Source organism: Mastomys coucha, unplaced genomic scaffold, assembly GCF_008632895.1.
Source record: "Mastomys coucha isolate ucsf_1 unplaced genomic scaffold, UCSF_Mcou_1 pScaffold5, whole genome shotgun sequence".
NCBI lineage: Eukaryota > Metazoa > Chordata > Mammalia > Rodentia > Muridae > Mastomys > Mastomys coucha.
The window spans coordinates 9,620,862-9,647,921 of NW_022196911.1; the positions used below are offsets into that span (position 1 = coordinate 9,620,862).

The following is a 27,060-nucleotide window of genomic DNA, read 5'->3' on the forward strand; positions in this document are numbered from 1 at the left end:
TTTGTACTGCAGAAGGATCCGTGTGTGCCGCGTCTTTCCTGCCGGCGGGAGATAGCGCGGGACAGTGACCGAGCAGCCATTACCGTGGGCATGAGAGCTTAAAATCAAGCAGCTAGTATTTGCAAAGAATGTCTCACTTGAGCAGCTGATTCTCGAGCAATGAGAAAACATCTAGCAGCACCTGAATCTCTTTCACACAATGTGGGAAAACACGCACACCAAATAGCATCAAAGTCAAGTTGTTGTTGTTTCTTTGTTTTTTAAAGTGAACATAATTCACAGTCACAGATGTTGACGCTAAGAGAGTTAAGCCTTTACGAGGAGGTGGTTTTGGAGAGACATGTGGGAACATGCATGGAAACGCTGCTAAGGAGATGAAGCATCGAGCATTTGAATGGACTGTGCAGAGTGGAGCGCTTGCTCACAGCCAAGTGACACGAGTCCTGCTGTGGGCTCTCCGGCTTGTGGTTATGTGCCTCACTCTTTCTCAACAGTGAGACAGACAAAGATGAGGCTTATTGTTTCTCGTTAAATGTGATAGGGAAGATGTGCAAGGGAAAAAGTTCTCCACAGAAGGAAGACATATTTTTCACATAGAAAGCAAGTTTCTGAGTACCATGTTTAAATCATTGACAAGGGGGACGGTTACTCATAGGCATTTACGACAATATGAAAGAGGAAAATGGGGCAGAGAATTGGGAGCTCATTAATGCCTGCCATACTCACCATTGAAACAAGAAGGCAAGCTCCAGGGTTCACAGCTCCCAGGTCTCCCACTTCATTGGCATACTTAGTTAAAATTGAAATTAGGTAATTTTCAAGCAGGAATTTAGAACACAATCAGAGCCTATATTACAGTCTAATAGGTTGGCTGGGCAGAGCTTCCTTTCTTCCATGCAGTTCTTCGACATCTGTGACCAAGAGTTAGCTAAAGTGAGGCTAATCTAAATGCATTCTTATAAAAAAAAAAATAGCAGTGATCTAACTTTCACATTGCTGCTGTGGTGGTATAGGGCCGTCGGCATCATGCTATGTTGAAAACACCTCATAAAATACATCCGCTCAACCCGCCTCTCACTTTACTAATGATCAAGAAAAAGAGATGAATATAGAAACATGAAAAAAAGTTTAAATTAGAAAAAAGCAGAACCATAGGATATTCTCACTTCTCAAATATGCGATTAGAAAATTTCTCCAACCTCACTGGGGAGATGAAGAGAGTGTGTCTGTACCTTCTGGGAGCAGACATGGGAAACGGAAACAAATAAACATAAGCTTTACCTTCAACCCGTTGGCACAGCAACCCCTCGTCCTTACAAGGAATTTATTTCAGGGATATTCTGAGAGCAATAGAAAAGTCTGTGTTCACACTAGCCAGCTAGTCAGAACAATGTTTGCAATAAAAAAGAAAGCAACCAAGTGTCCCACAATAAAGAGAATGAGAGTATATACACGTAACGGAATTCGGTGAGGTAACATTTTGAGATATGGAGAGAGTATGTCTTGTTCAGGAGTGATTGGTACGATATCTGGGTGCATACCATGGAAGAGAAAAACGATGTTCTGAAGAAAGTGGGCATGGATAATGATCTGGCTGTCACTCAGTAAGAGGGATTATTGTTGTTGTTGCTATTATTATTATTATTATTGCTGAGGGAAAAATGAACACCAGTTGCAATATGGGTGTCTTTCAACAGTCATTTCGTAAGCCTGAATCTGAACTGAAGAAGTCTATGTAAACAAATATTGTAATTTGTATTATAAAAAAGATGTTTTCTGGCTCCTGCTCGCTACCCCAGCTCAGCTACGATAAGAAGAAACCCAAGGGAAAGGAGCAGGCCAGGCCAGTGCTCAGACTCTGACTGCCAAACACAGTTCTCACTTGTCGGAAGCAGAGCTGCCACAGAAACGGTGGTTCTAGTCACGGCACGAGAGTTCTAAGATGCACATACCACCTGTTGCACCACACGAAGGTCCCAGGGGTCACACACTAATTGTGTTCTTTGCTTTTTGTATGTCCACACTTTTCTACAATTAAAGGCTGGCATTTAAAGAAATATGCAAAAACAAACTCTAAATATATCTTGAGTTATGGAAAAAAGTCCTAAAATAGGTACTTAGAACCATTTCCACAGACAGTGATTTTGTGAGGAAAATGATTTACCAATACAAACTTATTTCAGTAATGATACTGAGGTCAGTGAGGTAACTCAGCAGGTAAAGGCACTTGAAATCCCTGCAACCCACATGGTGGAGGGAGAGAAACCACCCCCTCAAACTGCCCTCTGACTTCCACATGGGCATCATCGTGGCACACATGCACTGCTTACCCCCTCCCCAAGTATATGAAACTGGAAATCCACAAACGATTCTCTGGCGTTGGATGCTTTTGTTAAAAACATGAAAACATGGCATGTTTCAGTGAGTTTTAATCCATGTATTGATGCACACATATGTAAACTATGATAAGATGTCATTTCATCATGGGCAGGTAAAAGACACTGAAGAATAAACAGTGTAACTTAACAGACTCACACTGTAATTAGCCTTTTGTGTTTGGATCTGTGTCATTTAGAGGCATACGGCTGTTTGCTGTGATTCTCACTAAAGCCAAAAAGAGATATGACCACAGAGTCAAGGGTCCCCGAGTGTCTAACAGAATGTCACAAGTGTCTACTTACAATATTCCAATGGGGAATGTCTAATCTCATTATAGTCATTATAATATATGTGAAGTGATCCAGGAATACCCCCCACACTAAATATACTAAAAACCTCAAAATGCACCAGTGACTTAATAAAAAAGGACAACTATTCAAGAAAATTATAGAAACAAATTAACATTACCTCATATATGGCAATGAGTAACATCTGACACAAAAATAACAAAGGTGTCAATAAATTTGGACTTTGCCAAAATTATTGGTAAACAGATAAACTACAGAAGGTGATACATTTTAACAGTAGATCATAACATATAGTGTCTAGATATCTTAAACATTTATTTCTTATTATTAATTATTATCATGTATGTTTGTGTATGCATGTGTGTGTCATGGCTGAGTGCATACAGGTCAGAGGACAACTTGGAATAGGTTCTTTCCTTCCATTACAGGTTCTGGGATGGAATTTAAGTTATCAGGGTTAAGTAGCCAGAACCCTCACCACTGGACCACCTCTCCCACACAAGAAACCTACGGTTTGACAACAAAATGACAAATAATCTAGTTTAAAACATGAACAAAGGACTAGTAGACTTTGTTGATGAATGTTTAGACAAGACGCACATGAGAAGACACTCAACATCAAATCCACTGGTGATCGGCCATTCTACTGGAACATCTGGATGAAACTGCTCTGTATCCAGAGTAGCAAGTCCAGATTTTGACATCCAAACCCACCGACACACCTTGTAGCTTGGATGAATAGCATTCAAGTTTATTTTCAATGCCTTTAAGCAAGGCACACAGATTCTAGTGGGACACAGTTCCCAGGAGTTTTGTGGGTTTTGGTGACCTAACCACTAGGAGATTTTCAACTCCTGAGCCAGGATAGGGCATATGCCAAACAGTTTGCATCAGCAACTCTTCTGTGATTGATTAACATTAAGAGGTAGGAAAAAATAAAGGGCTTTTCTTACCCACACACGGCAGGGAGTAGCCAAGCTGAGCATCGTGGACAAACTGCCGATCGTTGAGTCTTGTGACACAATACAAGTGGAAACAGTCCAAACAGATCACATGGCGGTGGTTACACTGGAAGACCAGGACTGGGCTCCTGCAGAGACCAAGAAGAAACTTCGATGGGACTTCCAGGGTGGAGGGACATCTGTAATCATGGAGGTTGCTTTGCGCATGAGCTATGCTAATACTGGGGCTGTGCAACCTTGTACGCATCCATTCCAAGGCCATACCTTAAACATTGGAGGCACTCCATGAGCTGTATAGAACACTAATTATGCTACCTTATATTTAACATCAGTAGGTTTATGAATCAGTTGTTTAAACATGAGATTAAATATCTTTTTTTGCTAGAAGCCTGCCCTGATTCCCAATTACACTGTTCACTCAGAATATCTAGGAGATTGTCCTAGTATCTACTTTCACTGACAAGTCCCTGACTACACACTGGCCACACAGCATGCACACATTGTTTCTCCTTATCCATTGTGCCCTCTGTGCGGTGGATGCTGTCTATATATTACACTGATGTTCCCATGGAAGCAGGCCATTTACACAGCCTCTTGAACTTAATTATAATAATATATAATATCACAGGTTGCCAAAGTCAAAAGGAAAATGGCTATTGCCCCAGAGAAGCTATGCCCAATAGCCAGTCCTGTTATCTCAACAAACAAACAAAAAGAAAAAAAAAGAGAGGAATTTAGAAGCAAGAGATTCACCAATGGGATTTTTTTTCTGCTTTAAGAATTTTGTCTGTTCTATAGCCATCACCTTTTGAAAACACTCAATTTCTCAATTTGTGGTTATATGATTCTTAATAAATCGCTATATATACTTTTAGGATACACACACACACACACACACACACACACACACACACACACACACACACACGTATATAGTGCTGGAGTACCTTAAGTAGTGATTAGAATGAGAAATGCCCCCCATAGGCTCATGTATTTGAACATTGGTCCCAGCTGGTGGCGCTGTCTGGGGGAAGTTACTGAACCTTTAGGAGGTAGAACCTTGCTGGAGGAAGCATGTCACTGTGGGTGTAGCCTTTGAGAATATTTAGCTATCACCCACTTCATGCTCTGAACGTTCAAACCCTTTCCTTCCAGAGGCTTTCCTTGTGACGACTATAAAATATAGCACTTCCTTATCTCTAACTTTTCTTACTGTGCACACACATGCACACACTAAGTGTGATCTCTGTAGCAGCTATGTTTTACCATCATCTGTACAGATAAGCAATGAGAAAGATGCTCTCAACTGATTGTGGCGATGTTAAGGCAGACCAGCGCTTAGACCGCCAACCTGCTATCATCACAAGTGAACACTGGTGATACCATTAGAACGTGTAAAATTTCCTATAGATAATGAGCCCAAAAGGAGTGCTTACAGATGACCCAACAAAGCAAATAACAATCTGTAAAATCAAACCAATCCACCCATGCTTTGCCAGCCTGGTAATAGGATCTTCCTAACATTAAAAAATCTTTATGTGTATATGTGTGTACCTGAACGTATGGATGTGTAGCACATGCCTGAAGGAGACTGAGAGGGTCAGAAGAGGGCATTGGATCTTGAGTATTGCCATTATACATGGTTTAATGCTGGGAACTGAACCTTGGTCCTCTACAGAGCTGTAAGTGCTTTAACTGCTAAACTATCTCTCTGGCCCTCGAGAACGTTGGTTCTTTCTGAGGGAGAGTTTGCTCGAGTTGTGTAGGCAGCATGCATTTACCACATTTATTGTTTCTCTTTCAGTTACAATGTAGTACACAGGCATCTACACAATCCACACATGTGTTACTCTTTATTAAAGACATTACAGTATTGAAAACAGACTAACAAGAGATGGAAAGCATACAGGAATCCATTATATGAGATGAACTCTACAAAGAATCAGCCCCCCCGCCCACACACACACACACACATTGTAGAAGGTTTTAGAGGTCCAAGGTTAGGACCTGAAAGGACATACCATCCATATGAAGTAAAAGGCACATTAATGCCTTATACCACTGCAATCTTATAGAAGGAAGCAGAGTGTGGTGAAGCTGAGGGAGGCATGTTCTTCTAAGAACATAGGAAGAACCCTTACAGAGTACAAGAGCTGCTTGTGCTCCTTGAATTGAGGCAGAGGTGGAAGGGAAATTTGCCACTGTAGTTAATCCTAATTACCAAGAAGGGGCTCCTGCCAGGTATGGAGCTAGGAAGAAGCCTCCTAGCATTGGGAAGCCCTCTGGTGCTGGTCAAAGTTATGGCATTGTGGTGATCTCTAGTGTGAATGGCAAGTAGAGAGCAGTGGCAGGCAGGGTTCCATGAGTCTCAGACACTAGGATATGAGACCCGAGGGGATGCTCATCATAGCAGCTAGTGTTAGACAGCTTGCACTGTTATAAAAACTGCAGACTTCAGATGGGGCATTAGAGAACATCTGCATGAATAAAAGTGGGAGCAGACAATGAGAAGTGAAGGGGCCATACTCTAAGAAACACAGATGTGGCCAGTGCTGGACATGAGGACCATTTATCTCTCTTGAAGTTAAAGCCACCAAGTGGGCACAGGGTGTGAAGTGTAAGCATGGGGAACTGGCCTAGCAGCAGGAGGAGAAAGCACAGGGGCTTACATTTGTTCTCTTGGGTATCCAAACTTTAAGAAGTCAAGGTGATAGAAGAGTCATTGCAGAATTTTCATTGTCTATTGCGCATAATCAATTAGTATAAATGAGCAGACATGGAGATAATGTTAGATACAGACCCAGAAATGCACATCTTGTGATGCATACATATAAAGGCAGTTTACTGGATCTGTTGGGCACACATCTATCATCTACCTGTCTGTCTGTCTGTCTGTCTATCTATCTATCTATCTATCTATCTATCTATCTATCTATCTATCTATCTATCTATGGACATAGATGATATATAAACAAATCCACACATAGAAGTTATACAAATACAATTGCATCTTGCAAAGAATTACCATCAAGTTGAATTTCTTTATAAAGCTATGAAGTAATATTGCTGATCTTAATAAATGACACTCCTAGTTGTGGTGGTTTGAATAAGAATGGCCCCCATAGGGCTCATATGTTTGAATACTTGGTTCCCAGTTGGTAGACTCTTTTGGGAAGTAGGGAGGTGTGGCCTTGTTGGAGTATGTGTATTACTGAGGGTGGGCTTTGAGTGAGCTCTCTCTGCTTCCTGTTTGCAGTTCCGGGTATCATGTCTTTGCTCTGCCACTGTCAATGCTAACCCTCTGGAACCATAATCCCATAATCCTTCCTATAAGTTGCCTTGGTCATGGTGATGGAGTGAGGAGAAGAGATAGAAGGGCAGAGGACAGTGCAGACTTTATACAGGCTGTGGGATGATTTCTGTGCTCTTGGCTGTGCCACTTGCCAAAGGCTTTCCTGAGTTTTCAGTGCTCAATTCTCCTTAAACTTCATATACTGAGTCACTGTCCCTAAAGGCACCACATCACGAGGTAAGGTTTGGAGAAGGTGCTAGGTCCTAGAGACCTCATGAATGGGGTTAGTGCAGCTGTGAGGAGGGGACCTCAGAGTCCCCTCCTCATCCCTTCCACTGTGTGGGGACAGAGTAGCTCTGTCTAGGAGCCCGTAAGCACATCCTCAACAGACACCAAGACTTCTAGGACCTTGATCTAGGACCTCTAGGATGTTAAGGAATAAATGCCTATTTTTCATTAACTGCATGGTTTCTAGTCTTTTGATATAACAGTCCAAACAGATGAAGAAAGTTGCTGACATGTGAGGGGAGTTATGTTTTAGTGAGTATAAATTTGGTGAAAGTTTGGAGAGAGAAGCTAAAAGCACTGAGGACTTCTTGGGGGTAATTTTCAGAACTCTGACCTGAACTTCTAAGGAGTTGGACTGAGTAAAGATGAATGACAGTCCCACTGAGTGAGACCTGTGGGACTTATTTCCCATGAGTCTTTTGTTCCTCCTGATGTTCTTATGTGCCCTTTGATCAAATTATATACAAATGTCACTTGATCAATCTAGAAATCATTTTACCCCACTGAGCCAGGTTACAGAGCAGTTAATTAAAGGTTAAATAAAGTTCTCAATCTTATGTAAAAATAATTGCAAACATGTTATTTGACATTCCTGAAGAGTTATATGCAAATGACGATTCCTTGTTTTGCTAAAGGAGGGATGTGGAGACCCTTTATTCACACACCACTCAACACAACTGAAGGAGAGTCTGCAAAACAAAATCTACAGCAAGCCATTCCATGTGTTGGCCATAGCAGGCTATTCTTGCATGGCATCGCCCACTTGGAAACCCTGTTCTCTAGTATATCAAAAACATTAGTAATGTTTTTGTATTTATCCAGTAATATATACAGTTTAATCCAGTCTTTCTCATGTTTTGTCATTTTCTCATCTCTTCTCCGTTTCTTCATCCATCCTGTCCCGGGACTCCATTCATCCTGTGAAGCACAGGCTTCAGTGAACCAGGCTCTCGGTGAACATGATGTGCATTGAAAAGCAATGTGCTGGGAACTTGGAGGGATGCAGTAAGAAGTTGAACCTGTAAAGTCTCAACGACATACTAATCTTGTAGAGTAGCCAGGGGAGGCAGAAAAGCATTTTAATACAGGCAGGCTCAGGCTACTTTAAGTTTTGCTAGAGTTGTAGGAAAATCTCAGCAGGCTCTGTGGTAAGAAGTCTCTATGATGCTTTTGCAAGGTGAATGCCTCACTCCCATTCCCTTCCACATTGAATGGGCTGTGGTCCACAAAACAAGAGTTGACAAAAGAACATATGGGGCCATGCTCTCAGTAATACAGCTGGCTGCTGCTTGCTCTCTCCCCTCCGTTTCAGGTTTTGAGGAAGACAAGCGTTTCTGGTGGTAGGGACACTCTAGCAGCTTGATGGAATATTCCATGTGGCCAGCATCAGGGCCTCTGAGCAACAGTCAACAATGACTGCACTGTCACCCACATAAAGCATCTCTCAAATAGGTCTTCCAACCTAAGGCAAGCCCAGAGGTGACTCTTGCCATGGCTGGCATCTTGACTATAGCATCACATGGTACCCAGGGCAACGATCATCTGGCTAAGTCTTCTAGAATTTCTGACCCATGGAAATTGTACAAGACTAGGTCCACGCTGTTTTTAGCTGTGAAACTGTGGTGTGTGTGTTTTTTTCTTTACACAGAAATATCCAAGTACTGTAGACTCAGTGGAAGAGGAAGCCATGCTGAATAGGTCTTACAGGAAGGTATAGAAGGTATAAGAGAGTAAACAGTACTGGGTGGAGGATCAGAAATCTCATGCCTGGACCAGCCTAAGCTTTTGTGGTAAAGGGCAGAGAGTAAGGATCCAGAAGCACCGAGCAGCTGACATTATTTATCTCTCCATTTGCCCCATGCAGAGTACAGTTACATACAAAACTATATATGCTCATATGTAGTGTATGGAATCTATGGCTTAATCATCTGAAAGTCACAGTCAATTAGAATAAAAAGTAAAAAACATGTAAGTATGAAATCCTCAAGGAAGTGCAATTATAAAAACTTTTCTCACTTGTGGGAGAGAATCTTTTCATTTAGCTGGCACTTGACCCTTTAAAAGGCATGTGCTGTTTCTACAGTATGTTTAGTTTGGGCAGCAGGCATGTAGATGTTATGCCCTAGCTAGCAATCCTTCACATCTCTCAGCAAACTCTCAGCTCATGAAGTACTCCTGGGAATTCTGTAAAGTATTTGATTTGATAAAAAACAATTAGAGGAGAGAAAAAGCATCGCCCCTAAATAACTGGATTTATTCTCTTAACTGTCATCTTAAATCTCTGTTAGTTAGCTGGCTTATAAAACAGCAAACAACAGAGACATCGCAGATCTAAGGTAGCTTAGGTAGTTTTCTGGATTTGGCAAAATCACCTACTAACTGCCTAAATGCACTGCTGACAAAGAAATCTCCACCCCGTGCCAGTGCACCAAAAAGCTGGAGATGTCCTGTAGGCACACGCGTGTCATAGGAGTTCATTATTTGAGCTAGCCAAGTGAGCAGTTCTCAACACTGCAGGGCCCCTGATCCAAATACTAATTGATAGAATCAGCTTTCAGAAATTAAAATAAGCTTCAACAGTTAAATGGCAGTCAAAATTCCTTCTAGCAGCCAAATTACAAAGCTCAAAGAAAGTTCCTTTGCCCATTAGTCTGATTGGAGGCAGAGTCTTCCAAGTCCCTGGTGTAGTTTGTCATGTGTACACAACACACACACACACACACACACACACACACACACACATGAATATACACACATGTGTGTGCACACACACAGAGCTGACTTGCAGAATCTACAGTATTTTGGTACAGACAAGGAACTCAGGGCACAAGCTCCTCACTTCTATACTTTTCATTCATTGACTTTGCCACTACTGTGAAACAGGCACTACATGCCAAGCATTGCTGTCATTGGTCCAATAAAAGTAAACAGTGATGGCCTGTCCCCTCAGCAAACTGTAGTCTTAAAGGGCAGAGGACAGATAAGTAGTTGTCTCATAATGTGACAGGTGTGGCCAAAAGGATGTGTTTAGAGATTCATGGCCCATCTTTGGGATTGACAGGAGTCCTAGGACTGGGCGTGTCTCAGTGCAAATGAAGTGACATATAAAGAAGACATAGAACAAACTATTTTCCTTCCTTCCTTCCTTCCTTCCTTCCTTCCTTCCTTCCTTCCTTCCTTCCTTCCTTCCTTCTTCCCTCCCTTCCTTCCTTCCTCCTTCCCTCCCTCCCTCTCTCCTTCCCTCCCTCCATCCTTCCCTCCCTCCCTCCCTCTCTTTCTCCTTTCCTTCCTTCCTTCCTTCCTCTCTTCCTTTCTAAATAAAGGATGGTAGTGAAATAGTATATAAAAGGATGGTTAGGAATTTCTACCGATTCCCTTACTGCAACAAGTACTTGAGATAAACTTACAAAGAAGAAAGGTTTATTCGGGCTCAAAGTTTGTGAGCTTTAATCCATGACTGAACAGCTGTGTTGCATTGTGCTTTTGTTAACACAATGAACCATTGGAGTGACATGTGGCATATGAAGCCTCTTGGCTTCATGGCAATCAGGAAGTGGAAAGAGGAGAAAAGGAAAGGTCCCAATATTTCCATGAGAGATACATCTCAATTACCCAACTTCCTGTTGTTAGCATTAGAAGCAGCTTTAAGGTCAGCCTCTGAATTCAGCAATGAAGTCACCCCTAGGCGACCAGGGCTCTCATGAGTCTGTTGCCATGGCAACTGCCACACACTCCTGGCTTATGCCTCACCTATGCCACCTCACCTGTGTGCAGTGGTGTGTGTGGTTACATCACAGCCTGAATAAAAGGCAGAGACCCCGACCCCTCGCCCCTTCTTCCTTTTCTTTTCTTTGCTTCCCCCCCCCCAATAAAACCTCTTCTCGTGGGGGTTATGTTGGTCTGGCATGATCTGTTTGGATATAAGCCGCCTTCTAACACAGCACCTGCCAGTAGTTTCACCTTTTAACTTCCTCTCATGAGCCCCACCTTTTAACATCCACTGCCTCTTAGCAGTGCCAGGCTAAAAGCCAAACCTTTGGGAAGCCCTGTATCCAAGCAGAGAACAACCCCCACATTCCTGAAAGTGCTTTTTCATTTTAAATCTTTCTTCCGTAATTCTATTTCCCATCTGTGGCACTAAACATTATTAAGTTGAAGAGAATTTCCAGCCTCAGCATTTGTTCTAAAGTTTGATCTTGTCCTCACTGTTTGTGACACAGCAGACTCCCCTGTTGTTAATGTGGAGTTTTATTCCCAGGCAGAAGCTTGCTTGTATACCCTGTGGCATTTTTTCATGGCTACCCAGGGGTTTATTTAAAATTCTACCAACAAATTACGTACACTGTTGATGATATGCCAACTTGCTCTGTGTGAGATCAGGAAGAGAGACAAGGTAAGCTCAAGTAGTGAGTGGCCACCTTTTCTATTTTAGACGCCCCCAGCCCCCTGATATTTATTGGATAATTTTGAGAGTCCCAACAAGATAGAAACTATGAAACAGCTGATGAGCAATGCCAGGGGACAAGAAAGTGACAGTCTCTGGAGTAGATGCACTTGGGCTTCCATAGCCTTAGTGTAGTATAACAGCAAGAACCTCAGCACCACCTGGGCCAATGCCTCCATGAGCTTCCAACACTGAACCCTCACCCCCATCCCCAATCCAATCAGCGCAGATCAATTCTCACACTGTCCACTAGCATAGCTTTGCTGCTCAGTGGGTCTCTGACAGAGTATCCAGGCTCAGGCTGCCTTGTCTTTTAATCTCTGCATAAGCTAGACCCACCTGTAGAACACATCTCTACTCTATTCATCCACCCTGGGTTCTACTCAGGCCAATCCCCTCTGCATTTGCATTTTCCCTACACCTCTTATCCCCATGTGTGAGATCTCTCCTGTCTTCATTTCTTCAAGAATTTCAGTGTTAGCTCAAGCCCAGTCTTTTCCAGTAGCTTTGCCCATATTCCCCCTCCAACTTTCTCCCTGTTGCTGATTTCCCTTTGCTGAAATGCTTAGAGCTCAAAGGCATTGCTATCATTCTCATCTTAGCTTTTTACTATGCCTGTGCCTTCTCTATGAACCAGCATCTGACTGTCCTGCCTGAATCCCCATCCAGGAATCCTTAAGCCACCAAGCACCAGCTGCTGTGACTAACAGGCAGGAGAGATCTCCACTGCTCTTATGGAGGCTGGTCTGGTGCCAGACAAACAATCAGGAGCAACCAGCCCAGGGTGTTTAATAAAGAATAAAATAGGCAATCATGTTATTTGTTTCCATGTTACCAAGGACCTGAATTCCCCACAGATTAAAGATGAGACTGAAAGGCTGGAGACACGGCTCAGTTAGTCAAGTGCTTTTCTTGCGATTATGTGTATGAGAACCTGAGTTCAACCCCCAGAACCAAAAAATGAAAAAAAAAAAAAAAAAAAAAAAAAAAAAAAAAAAAAGAAAGAAAGAAAGAAAAAGAAAAAGAAAAAGAAGAAGAAAGAGAAAGAGAGAAAGAAAAAAAAAGCTGGGCATGGTGAACCTCATTTGCAATCCCAGTTCTAGGTAGGTAGATTCCCTAGGGGACATGGTGGCTGTCACTGGCCAGCCAGCCTGGCTTGGTTTACCTGGCTAGTTCTAGGTCAATGAGCGACCCTGATTCAAATAACCTAGGTTGATGGAATCTGAGAAATGACAGTTTAGGTTGTTCTCAGGCCTCCACGTGAACGCATGTTTACTAGCACATACAAGAATGCCTGTGTGTGCATAGACACACACACTCACAGGACATAAGCCAAGATGTTGTTTCCATAGTTTCTGTAGGTCATACCCATGGGCCTATAGTTTAGGCTTATACAGTACTTCCAGGGTGGTTGAGCTGATGATATTTGAAATCACTGTCAATAAATAGCCTTTGCCAAGTAACAATATGAAGTGTTGGGCATATAGGGAATTATGGATTATTAACTTCCCTCAGATGGTTTCAATCTTGGAAGAAATTTGTTTGATTTTAGCATAACATGTATTTCTAAATATGACAGGCTGAACTCAAACATGATCTATTTGCTTTTGAAGCATTGGAATATAAATGTTCCAATGTGACAGCAGATATTAGAAACAATAAAATAAAGCTCTTTCCTTTTATAATATTGAATGTAAAGCATCTAACTTAACCTTATTTAATATTTACTCATTATGGTAACATAATTTATTATCAACACCCCAGTGTTCCTTGCAAAGTCTTTTATAGAACCACTCAGACACTTGTAAATAATTGTGATTAATAGGTAAATCATAATTAGATAACTCTGGGATGTAATGACAAAACTAAAAACCCCATTATCTTTGAATGAGAGAAAAAAAACGTATCTCATAAGAAATTGTCCTAGCTGGGCAGTGGTGGCCCACGCCTTTAATCCCAGCACTTGGGAGGCAGAGGCAGGTGGATTTCTGAGTTCGAGGCCAGTCTGGTCTACAGAGTGTGTTCCAGGACAACGAGGGCTATACAGAGAAACCCTGAAACCCTGTCTCGAAAAATAAAAAAAAATAATAAAAAAATAAAAAAATAAAAAGAAAAAAAGAAATTGTCCTAATGCTTTCTGTGGTTTCCAGTCTTAACTCTCGGCTTGACTGGATGGAGAAACACCTGGAACATTAATAGGCCATGTCTTTAAGGGCTTTTACACACAGCACTGACTAAGGGAGTAGGAGCCACGTGGAGTATGAATGGTACCATCCCACACATGGGGACCCAGAGAGAATAAAAGGCAGAACCAGCTAGCCCAGGTGTCCTCTTTGATTTCTGGCCCCATGATGTGAGATGCTCCACTGTGCTGCATCCTACTCTCCATGATGAACTGAATCTCAGAAGCCAGGAACCAAAGTAAACATCTCCCCCAATCTGTCTTGTTCAGCTATCTGCCACAGTGGTGATGAGTCTAACACAACTTCCTGTCTCCTAACTGAAATAATTATGGATACCAAACTCCCCATGGCTGTACTCTCAGAGTACATTCTATGGACACTGCCAATATATATAGCTTTAAAAGGCTGAAGCTAGATTTAACATAAAATCATTTCTGGGGCATACCATTTGCATAGAGTCATCGTGTGGTGCAGCGATTTAGCTGTTGGAGCTGCTGCCTGTAATAATACGTACTAACTCATGCACATAACTTGTCTTTGTTTTCTCATCTGTGAAGAACAGCTAGAAGCAGATAATGCCCGGATCTACTGCAAAAGCATTCTGCTAAACTGAGAAAGATATGAAGACAGATCTTGTTTAGATAAGAACCCCGCTGAGAAATCAATTGTTCTAGTGTATCCCCAGATCTCAAGACAGGAAAAATTAATGTGCTCAGAACCAGTCCAGTGGCTGTTGGATGTTAGGAGCTCTTTAACACCAAAAATTATTATAGCCACAGAGTGCTTTAAAGAGATATGTCTCTTCTTGCCAGCTCGCAAGAACCCCGTGTGGATGATTTCATATTGCTCCTGTATTCATCCTTTTAATAAATGAATGAATTGTAATGGGATGCTGGCTCTTTCCCTCCTTCCACCAAAGCAGCATGATGAACCAGGGCCTCAGTGGTAGGGAGTCTAAAGAGAGGAAACCCCTCAAGGGCTGTACACCCTGGAAGCCAGCTCTATAATGGAAATGTCTCAAAAGGGAGGAGATAGAACATCTCTGAGGTACCAAGGAGCCAAGATTAAAGCGCCAACATCACTGAAGAATTGTGGAACATTGCTATAAAGCTTTTTTTCTAATCTCAAATTTTCAATTTTTATTTTGTCTTGCTTATAGCTAGAAAAGCAAACAGTAGCAACCAGAGATAGTTCCCTAAAAACCCAAACCAGTAGAAATCAGTAGAGCATGACAATACAAGTCCAAGGGGTTCATGTGTGAACTCAAGACAAGTGAACTTATGCGGATATTTGGGGAGTCTGTCCATGTGTGCACAGTTAAAGGTGGGGGAGGGGCAAGAGTGCTTTAGAAAGAATGCTGGGGAGGAGAGCTGAGCTGGAAAGAACCTTGTTCTGTACAATGTTCAACACATGTTCCATGACAGGAAGAGCACAGACATGCCAATCTCTGGAGAGCTTTTAGATATGAAGACTTCGTTGGCTTCCATTCAGAAGAGCACACCAATGGAACCAATGCTTTGCCTACACCTACGCAAGAGGTAGATTGCCATGGCCTCTACAAAGAATGCATACATTAGTCCCAAGATGTGCTTGATAGTCATATGTCAACTTGACACACAAACTAGGAGGGAACCTCAACTGAGCAAATGTTTCCCTAAGATCCTGCTATAAGGCATTGTCTTAATTAGTGACTGATTGGGGGAGGACCTAGTCTGTTGTGCATGATTCCATCCCTAGGCAGGTGGTCCTGGTTTCTATAAGAAAGCAGTCTGAGCAAGCCAACAAATGGTACCCCTCTGTGGACTATGCATCAGCCCCCATTTTCAGTTCCTGCCCTGTTTGGGTTTCTGTCCCAACTTTCTTCAATGATGAACAGCACTTTGGAAGTAGAAGCCAAATAAATTCTTTCCTCCCCAGTTTGCTTTTTGGTGATAGTGTTTTGTGGCAGCAATAGAAACCCTAACTAAGACATGAAGATACGAAAGACAAACTCATAAAAATAGCTTAAATAATTTTCAACACAAAACATCGAATCACTGTGTATTTCTTCTGATGGCGTTGGATAGGCAACCTGGAGTTTGCATCCGCTAAGCACCTAACCCTGGCCTCCACACCAGTGCCTAACCTAATTTTAAGACTTGCCTTTATTCTTCTTTTCCTGAGTTTCTTCTTGTTAATGCACAGGGCATGCTTCTGTGAAGTAATGGGCTAAGCAGAGGGCCACATCATTCCTCCTGGTCTCTGTACTTTAATCACTCTGCACCAGTGTCTCTCACCTCACTGCCTCAGTAGATTCGTGTTTGTCTGTGTTCCTTCCAGATAAGTCATCAAACACTATGGGGTTGGGGGCCAAGTCTGGTCCTTCCCCTGTTTCTGTGAGTAAAGCTTAATTGGAATGGGCATTTATGTGCACTGTAGCTGCTTTCTGAGTGTGGTGGCTTACAGTGGTCCACACCTTGAGTCCCAGCTCCTAGGGGAACCCTTAGGGCACCCAGGTTAGATTTCTTTAATCTCTGAAACAGATACCTATAGTCTTGGCTTGAGGCTTTAATTTTTTACACATACATACTTGCATGTACATGGACACACAAATTCACACTTGTGGAGCACATATCAAGTCCTCAGTATAGGTCTATTTTGTTGTAATTTCTGCTTTGGTTTGTCCAGGAGTCTAGGATGGAAGGTTTGATCATTTCTGTCTTGGAAATGTTTCCCCAGTGCATTGAAAGAAGATTAATCTGAAATCACATCAGTGGCTCCTCCCATTCCCACATCATCACTTATGAAGAAAAAGAACAGGAAGAGAATTGATGAGCTGTATGTGTTCACAGACTTCTCTGATGACCTTTGCTCACCTGCATCCTTCCTAAGAGGGTCTAATCTGTGGGCAGTTAGTGACTGTCCCCCTCACCTGGGAACCATGGGTTTCCCAAGCTCAATAGTCAGAGGGTGTGGAACCAGTGGGATAGTTAATCTTAATTGTCAACTTGATGGAAGACACACCCTGAGCATAACTATGAGGGTGTTTACAGAGAGGGTTGACCAACGAGAGAGGATACATAACCATGGATGCTGATCCCATCATCTTCCCAGGGGTCCTTAGTAAGGGTGAAGTGGTAGTGTTCATTTGTCTCTGTTTCTTGACTGTGAACACACTGTGCCCAGATTTCCCAGCCCAGCCATAGTGAGAACTGCCCTGGTTGACCTGTTGTGATGGACCCCAGCTTTGAGGTCCATCGTTGAGGTTGTCAGCCAAAAGAAAGCCTTGCTTCTGTAAGTTGCTTTCTGGTCCTTTGTCACATAGATGGGACTGTAGCTAACTCCTCCTGTCCACCCTGATCCCTATCCCAATACAGGTAGCACATTGGGGTCTTGTTGAAAGACATTTAAGAGAAAGTGGGAGAGACTGAGCATCTTTACCCACTTTCAAGCAGTGTTTATTCAGTGGGAAGATTACAGTCGAGTAAGAAAAACTATCTTCTCCCAGACAAACTGTACTCACAGTGTGCCATCTTCCAGGAAACTAACTAGATGGTGCTGTGGAGCCCAAAGGCAAGGGTTTGGCTATTTAGCACACTAATAAATGGATGGCAGCCAACTCAGGGAGACTCAGATGCTGGGTAAAGAGGGGTGGGTCAGGCCCTGTAATAACACAGGAGGGCATGGTGAGCTGGTGGAGGTGGGTGTGCGTGCTCTAATGTGTTTTGCTGAACACTCTTCTTAGAATTAGCGGGTGTTCAATGAATGAGCATTTATCTCTGTCACTTCATGGGTCCCCTCAGCTAGCTGGTGATGTTTGTGAAAACCCGTATCATTCACTTAGGGGTCCAGTCTTAGGGGTCGTCTGGACAGTGTTATAAATGGAGGTTTCACCTCAGAGTCCTTGATTGTTCAAATTGTGAAGGGTGACAGGGATCAGAAAATCACTAAGAATGATGTGCATCCAAGTGACAACAGGACAGACTCACAGCATAGTTAGACTCACATGTCTCATATCCCTACAGACAGTTCCCAAGTTAAGTTCCAAGAGTTGGAAGTGAGAATCTACACTGAAGGAAACATTGAAATAAACTTCTGAATTATAAATGCCTTGGGAAGATGTACTTAACATAATGCTAGTAAAAAATTAATAGAATATGGAATAGAAATATAGGTATACCACGATTCTGCTTTGTTATCTACACGGACACAGACAGAAAGACAGACAGGCACACACATAAATAAAAGCATGCATATAAAATCCCCTAAATGTTAGTACCACTAGATGATGGTGAATTTAAAGATAATAGCTTCTCATTGTTTTAAATGCTAGCTTTTTTGTGTGTGTGCCCTGTGTATTGAACTGAAGCCTCCAATAAAATTACGATAATAAGGAATTGAAGGGGTGGAGAGGTTGCTCAATGGGTCAAACACTTGCAGCACCAGCATGAAAAGCTAAGTGCAGCTCTCCAGAACCTGCAGCCAAGTGGGTAGCACACACCTGTGATTCCAGCGCTCCTATGGAGAGATGGGAGGCAGGGACAGGGGAACCCCTGGAAGCTCACTGGCTAGCCAGCCTGGAGTGAATTGTTGTGAACATCAGATTCTGCGTTAAAGAATATGGGAGTTGAGAGCATCTCTTGTCATCTGAGGTTGTCCTCTGACCATACATGCACCATGGCATGCACACACATACTCACTCACATGAAGAAAAGAAAGAATGATATAAAGTCAAAGTAAGTATCCAATTTCCAAGCCTGAAATACACGCATGTCTACCTACACAATGACTCACAACCGTTTAACGAGTGTCACTCAACACCAGGCATATGTGGGAGGGAAGAAGAAGCAGTGGGATTATCAGGGAACAAGGTACCTCTCTTTGTGCTGTTCCTCTAGTCTTCAGATGTGTTAAGTCACAGAAGATGGGATTTTCATGAACTGCTTGACAAATGGAGCCTCATTTTGCGTAAGAGCTTATGCAATATCTTGATGTACACAGACACGAACATACTACATGTACTTTTTCTTTTCCCAACTGCAATGGCTTGAAATAGAATCTACCAGTACTCCTGCATATGCTCAAAGAACAGAAAGCTGCAGCAGTACTACAGTGGGCATGTGATGGTAAAGCTCCATGGTGCAGTGAGGACTCCACTGCCCAGCGCTGTGAGGAAACACTCCTTCTCCCTACCCCCACCCCTCACACCCACTGTGAGGCTGCTGTGAGGAACTCCTCACCATGCTTTTAGAAGTAATCCCCAACACCTACTCCCATGAGGACCCACTCATTCTTCTTATTCCTGTAAGGAACCCCAATACATGCTTTGCTTTAACAAGCTAGACTTGGGTGGCATGCTTTCTGTTGTCCTCTATATGTAGTCCAGCAGGGACTGTCCTCTTGTCTGCCTTGCGAGCTTGAGTGACTGTCTTTTCCTTGGCACATTCCCCTTAATATGTGCCACACAAATGCCTTGCTAAGAGGACAGCTGTGCCTCTTTCACTCCCCAGCTCCCCTCACCCCCCCTCTGCCCCATGCAGCCGGCAGGAATGCATGAGATTGCTTACCATTTCTCCTGGCTCTAATTCCTCTTTATTTTTCACCCTAGCCCCCCTGGGCTTTCAGTTCCCAAAGTGTCAGTACTATTCATTCTAACCTAAAGCTCTGCTTCCCAGAGCACTCTGGGTAAAGTGTGAACCAACTGATGGATGTAAACACTTTCTGATGATCTATGAGGGAGGAGGCACCTAGAACCGAAGTTGTGATCATTGTCATGGTGTCTACTTCAAAACATGGTGGTGTCGAATGACCTGTGGCACCACTCTGAAACTCAACACAAGGAGTTAAGAGAAAAATGAACGGAAATGTGTTAAATGGTAGCAAAAATCATACTTCAAGTGGATTTCAAAAGAAGAGAAAACCAAATTAAAATAAGGTTTTAACTTGGAAAATGAAAATCTAAAAATTGACTCCGTTTGGATAAGGCAAATGTGGGTGAAGCCGTGGAGAACACATGGCATATGCGTGTATTTAAATAAACGAAGACTTGCACACACCGAGAGTGCAGGGGAAAAAAATAAGGCAATTCTGCTCATTCTTGCGGAAAACCCATTACTGTACAAATGCGAGAGTGAAGGCTCCTAACAGTTCAATTTGTGGGTGTCTGCACCCATGTTTTGCTCACTGCCATTTTTCTTCCATGAAATGTGATTGCCACCCTGTCTCAGACGTGGCAAGTCTCCACGTTCCACCCAGTCAGTTCTAGACAGATGGCCACAACACACATTTTCCAATCATGCCCAGACCAAGATTGAATCTGGCAGAAGCCTTAACTCATAACTTCCATTCCCAAAGACACTAAACATATTTGCTTGGTAGCCTTTCTGACAGCACCCATTAAACACAGAGGCATGAAGGGACGGATGCGTGGAGCTGGGTGGGAAGAGAAAGTCATGCCAGGATGCATGACTGGAAGAGGGCACTCCAAACCGGAAGACTTCTGCTCCAGTCTCACCTGCACCCCCTCTTGTGAGCCTGTGTGAGTGGCAGAGTGCCACCTTGCTTCTACTTGGAGTGTGGTGATAGGACTCACCATGCGAGCTGCTTTCAGTGATGCTCTGACAAAAATCCTTAAGCAAGGAAGGGTTTATTTTGCATCACAGTTGGAGGGGGCAGTCCATCATGGTAGAGCCAGTGTGGTGGCAGGAACATGCAATATCCAGTTATGTTACATACTCAGGAAGCTGGGAGTGATGAATGTTGGTCCTAGCTTTTCCTTTTCACTGATTTTGGAGATGTCCTCCATCCTCCACTATGGAAGGATTAGGATTCTCTTCACAGTGAGGATGCATTTTCCCACCTCAATTAGTCCAATCAAGACATGCCCAGACATATGTTTCCATAGTGACGATAAATTACATCAAGCTGGTAATCAAGATTGAGCATCATACCCACCAAGAAGGGAATGCAACCTGCAGCAGGGTGGTAGCTTATGAGGAGGGGTCTGTGAATAAGAAGTAAGTTTGGACGGTTACCACATGGATATCGTGGCCCCAGTGTGCTGGCAGCCTGACTTATAGATGTTCTACGGCTGAACTCTTTCCAGATGAATAACAACTTTCGAGCTCCAGAAAGAGGGGGGACTTAACACCCCGGCAACCCTTCTCACATCTTGTCATAATGATTACAAGTTAGCGATGGAAAGGGGGCCATTTATCTCAAAAACAACACGAAAACAACACTGTTTTCAAAGTACTTTACAATAAGGAAAGGAGATGTCCCCAATGGGCCAGCACAAGGCCAAGGGTCAGGAGCATGAGAATGGAGGTGACCTGCTTTGACTATGCTAGTAACCTGCTGACTGCCATCATAAGCTCCTCCTTGCCCTTCACAGCCGTGAGGTAGGTTGCTGTACCTTATCTCATCCTCTAGGGTCACGTAAGAAGGGCTTGATGAGACGGGGCATTTCTACACGAGTTGTAGGGACCCGTCCTTGTCTCTGGGTCTGTTGAGATCAATGCATGAGTCTGTCCACAGACTCATTCCTCCTGTGTCAGTGCCTTTATCTTACTAATGGCAAAGTCTCATGGGGACACCGACTCTTGAACCAAGCCATTTTCTTCTATTACTTTTGTCTTTTAAGAAGTATTTATTGTATATCTTTCTTTTGTTATGCTTAAGGTCAGTAAATAAAAATAGGATCGGTTTACGATGTGCAATATGACATTTTGAGATGTGTAGATACTGTGGAACTGCTGAATCAAGTTAATTAGCATATTCATGACCTCTTGTAGTTCTTATCTCCACTTATGGCAATGAGACTTAAAATCTGTTCCCTTACCAGCCTTCCAGCTTGTCTTATTTTTAGTAAGTATAGTCACCGCGTTATGTGACAAAGCTCTTGAATTTATTATTCCCGTCTAATTCACATGTTATGCACTCTGACCTGCATCTTCCTTACCCTCTGGTTGCTCTGCTTTTACAGATGAGCATGTCTTTTTTACAGAGTCCACAGTTTAAGTGAGACCTGGAAGTATTTCCTTTGCTATGCCTGGATTACCTCTCCAAGGTTACCTGTGTTCCTATAAATTGCAGGACCAATGCTTTCGAGCCTCCATAGTTCCCTGTTGTGTATATGGAGCACATTTTCTTTACTTCAGACATCCATCCATGGGGACCTAGTTCATTTTGACTATTGTAAGACTGCAATAATCATGGGATACCAAATGTCAATCTGACGCATCTGTCTGCTGCCTGCAGCATAAATGCAATATCTGTCCTTGCTTTGCCCACAAGCTCCTAATTGTATCTAGCACATTAAAGAGATCAAAGAAAAGCAGCCTGGGAAATCCTGACAAAGTTGCCAAAGCCTCCTGTGACTGTGTTCCCAGGCTACAGCAAAGCCAGACACTGGCTAGTCTCCGGAACCCAGCTCATTCACTTCGCAAAGCTTCTCTAACAACAGAGAACATTGGCTCTGTAGAGTAATGACAGTATGATACTGAAGTTCCAAAGACAGAGATGCTAATAGGCTGATCATCACACTGAATCCATGTGTTCAGCCTCCTGTGTACCCAGCTTTAACCGGGAGATGTAAATGGCTACAGAAACCCACAAACAGCCATTAACTTCCACTCACAGCCTCAGTACCAGACACAGTGGAATAAACAGAAAAGCTTTACTTGAGGCACGGCCTCCATCGAGGGGATGCTTATTGGATATGAGGCTGTTATTTGCTTCAGATGTTTTTCTAAGTACATGTGACATGGCAGCTGCTTGCAGATCATCTGTTCCCTCCTTTCACTGGCAAATCAACCTCAAGATGAAGTGACAGAGGGAGGAATTATCACTGTCCTGCACTGTGCCTGGGCGACCACCTTGCTGTAGGCTGCTGGTGGGCAGATCCCAGGATCCATAGAGGTTCCCAATTTTCAGAACACCACTGCTTTTCTGCTATTGAGTTTTGGGGACTTCTGCTGTCTAGCTTGTGTGTGGCAAATGTAAGTAGAAATGAAGTTGAAAGAGGGTGGATTGTCTTAATCATGGCTTGTAGGTGATGCCTGGGGTCTTGTTGAGAGCCTTGAGGTGATGGGCCAAGGTGAGGAAACACCAGGTGAGGGAGAAAAGTGAGAAGGAGGAAGAGAAGAGGGGAAGGGATTAGAGGAGGCAGTTTCCATAAAGGTTCTCTACTAGTACAGCCTAGGTCCACAACTGTCCCTGGTCAGTGCTTCCTCTGGGAAGGTTTCTGGTCACAACACTGTCAATAGCACATTCCAAGGATACCCCTGGGAACTACCTCAAAGCATTTCTCAAAGTTTATCATTTCACTGGAAGCCTTAGCCATGTTCACACGTGGCTAAACTTTCTGCTGTGAGGACTTTCTGATCCAATACCCCAAGAAGTATAAAAAAAATAAAAAGCTCCCATCCTCAGGGTATTGCTGCTGCCATTCCCACCCCACCATCTGTTGGAAGTTTAATGAGATGAATGCCGTAGACCACAGAATGTTGGCTAAAAATTAGTTCCTAGACAATCCAGAGTCTACCTGAAACGTTGGTTAGGACAGAGGCCTTTCTTGCTGCATAAGTTTTATGGTGTTGAGATATTTGCCTCAGGTCAGTGCCCTGAAAGTTTCAGAACTTTTAGACTTTTAAAGTTAGGGCAACCCTTGACTGCATTTAGAATCAAAGATGAAAAACAAAAGAAAACAACAACAAAAATGGCATAGCATGAACCTTTTTTTTTTTTTAAACAAGTGCTTTATGGAGTAGAAATAGTCTTAAGAGAAAAATGGCTGCTTTTTGTGCACTGAAGGCTCAATCCCTGAGCATAGGAGAATTTGACTTTCCAAGGCACACAATTCACCTTGTGGTGCCCATATTCACGGAGCGACATCCTTACAGAGTGTTGGCTAAGAATTAGTTCCTAGACAATCCAGAGCCTACCAAGTACTAGTGAGTCATTGAACTGATGAACCATGGGAATGAATGAGAAGAAGTCCCCAATACCAACCTGGAACCAACCACCTACAATACCAACCCAGGAAGCCCAAGAGGCCATGGTTCTCAGAGTACCAGGAGGAGCTCTAGGGCCAAGAGACCTGTATCCTTCCTGGGGACTCTGGCCCATATTGCCCCGAGTTCTGAAGGGCATGGCACTGTGGACACAGTCCTGTGTGCAGCCAGTGACTTTCCCACCATAGGAAACTTTTTTAGAAGTGAGCTGCTGCCTAATACCTTTCAGAATAGCCCATTTACAGAAGAGAAGGAGGGCGTGCACAAAGAGGCGGGTTGTTAGGAGCATAGGGACCCCTGTGTAGGAGAAGCAGGGGAGGAGGATGGGACTGATTCCTATCAATATGGAGCCCACAGCTACTCTAGCTTCCAGCAGCCCCAACTTGTAACCTTGATCTCAACATACACTTGTCCCTGTGCTAAGGCTACCAGGATTCCCTCTGGAAAGCAGGCTTCTGGGGTCACCTCTGCATCTTGGGTGGTAGGTAGTGAGGAAGTCATAGGGATAACATATCCTATGGTGACTGACCCAGAGATGGAAAAGCAAGCCAGAGGCCTGGTGCCATGGCTGTGCTCTCTGCTGGTAGCATAAGAGCAGGGATTGAGATGCAATGGAAGGAGAGAGGCATCTAAAGTCCTAGTCCTGTCAGGAGCCTTTTGGATTCCTTCCAGAAATTTCCACTAGGTGTTTTAATATGAGAAATATGCTTTATAGTAAACTCAGCAACTTTAACCTTTGGCACTGTAATAAGTCATTCTAGGTGAGTGGGAAACACACCTCTCTGGACTTTGAAAAGGGACAAAGAAGCCCAATGACAGCAAGGAGATGAGAGGAAGCAACAGAAGCATTGTGTTTCAAAATATCCCCAACCAACACAGCGGCGTCTTGCACTTTGGCAGAGTAGCCATAGGGCCATTAGGGACCCATAAAGGGCTGGCCTTGTCTCAGCTTCTCCAGCCTTTCGCCCACAAACACCCAGAGTTAGAGGGGGCACCTGATGTTACCTTACAAGTATTGGATCCACTTGGAAGCAGACAGGGACGCTATCTTGTCAAGCAAGATGGCTTCAGTTTTGTCCTGCTTCACAGTGGGCACGGTGCTTCAAAATGGTCTTGCACTGAAGTGGGAGGAGCCTCCTGTGTGAGATGAGGACCAGATACCCTGACATCAAATAGGTGGACAGCCTTCAGATGACGCGGGGGGGGGGGGGGGGGGGGGGTCTACTCTCACACACACTCCTTGGCTTGGGGTGAGCAATGGCTACAGTTGGCAGGAAACTGCCACTGCTCAAGCTGAATGTTGCCTTGTTGGCTTTAGTATCTGCTGCGACTGCAGGATCTATCCATTCTGCAGAGTTCTGTGAGGATGGATGGTCAGAACTGAGCCTTACAATGCCATTCTTGCGGCTCCCCTTGACAGATGTCCTGGCCCAAACTTCCGGGGTATCAGCAATACTCTCATGGGGTAAGTCTGCTACTTGTGATTAGAATTAATGTCTCCTGGGTTTTATGGCATTGAAAAATATCCAGCAAATCTCATAAAATATGAACCAGGAAAGGAGTTAAATATGCTCTAAGGGAAAAGCAGGAATCACCATTCATTAATATTTTTAAAGAAATTAAAGGCCTGGTCTATTAGCCGGTGGAAGCTGTTGAGTGTCGTGGGTGGGTGTGAGGGAAAGTAAAGATTCTCAGGGAAAGACTGGGGGGGGGATGCCGAAGACAAAGGGATTCAGAGTGAGACCTGGACCCCACCCTGATCCACACCCCCTGTGGAACATCCCATGTTCACCCAGCTTCCCTTGCTCTTGTTTAATCTGTGACACTGCGATCAGAATTTGTCACTCTGGGAGTTACATCTGATGTTACAGCCTGGAGCAGAGCTGAACCAAAATAAACAATCTGCTCTCTTCTGCTTAGACTAATAGGACAGTGATGTAAGGCCCTGCACTGAAGTGCTCCTCCTCCCAGCACTGCGGCCCTCAGAGGAGCTAGGGTGGTAGATGGGAAGTGGGGCTGGTTTCCAGTGCTGGGGAGGGTTGAGCAGGACCTGTGGATGTTTCACATTTGCCTCGGTCTGGTCTGCACCCAGTGGAGTCACTGAGCTGGGAGAGTAAGCTTTTAAGCTACACACCAAAGCCCTTTTCATTGAATTCTTCCTGAGCAGGGTGACCTCTGAGTCTGGATTCTGTGCACACTCAGACTAGCTGTGGGAGTTTTCATTATAACTCACAGAGAAGGTGGGCGGCTCGCAATGCCTGTAGGTTTAAGCTGCCCACAGAGGCATTTCCAGTTGTCTTAAATGCTGCGTACATGTCACACAGTGCGAGCAAGCCCGCAAGCGCGCGCGCACACACACACACACACACACACACTCACTCACACACACACACACACACACACACACACACACACGGGTGGGGGTGGGCGATGGGGAGGGAGAGATGCTTGCTAGGATTTGGCATTCTTGCTGCCTTTAGCCACTATGACAACAGGCTCTAGACAGCCCTCCTACAACTGGCTTCACGATGCTAGATTTAGACCGCCACTCTTCATATTCACAGCTTTCTGTTGGAGTACCGAGGGCTCTCTCCTTCCTCCTCTTTCTGTCTCTCTCCCTCTCTCTCCCATGACTCCCCTCACCCCTTCTCTCTAACTCCCAGCCATGTTTCAGGAATCTCATACTCACCTGTAACACCCACAGGATGTGTTACAGGATGCCAGTGATGTGGGTTCCCTAACCTGTTTTCAGCTCTGATGCAAGGGAGTTTCCATATATAACTGGGTTGAAACTGTCAGCGTGAGTGGCCTGGATTGAGTCTGGCCTCCTACATGCAATCAGTGTACAGTTTTGTCATCTCATGCTTAGTGAAGTGTGAATGAGAACACAGTGAGCTTCCATGGAGGTAACATGAGTTCCATTTGATGACTGATGCTTTTCAACCTTCAAGGTTTTCTCTGAGTTGTGATTTTTCTGTGGCAAACCAGAAAGATATGTGATTTCAAGGCTTGGAGTGAGGACTTTCTTCCCTCTGGAATAAACATTATGATAAGCTAAGATACCTGGAAGGAAAAAAATGTAGGAAGGAAGACTTCCCATCCATTTGCAAGCTCCTCTGGCCACTCCATCCTCCGTCACATCCCCATGTCTGGGAGAGCTGCTCTGTTCCTAGCTTCTCAGGTCTTTTCTGCTCCCAAGCTTTCATAGAGGG

General features: G+C 43.8%; 1 protein-coding gene across 6 annotated transcripts in view; it reads right to left on the reverse strand.

Annotated features, from left to right (window-relative positions):
* Prkn (parkin RBR E3 ubiquitin protein ligase) overlaps positions 1 to 27,060 on the reverse strand; it is a 1,238,651-nt gene that overhangs the window by 452,107 nt on the left and 759,484 nt on the right. For all 6 annotated transcript variants that reach the window (XM_031350750.1, XM_031350749.1, XM_031350751.1 and 3 more), the window contains one exon: positions 3,641 to 3,777. In XM_031350750.1, the coding sequence (XP_031206610.1) occupies positions 3,641 to 3,777 (137 nt within the window). The remainder of the gene's footprint in view (positions 1 to 3,640; positions 3,778 to 27,060) is intronic.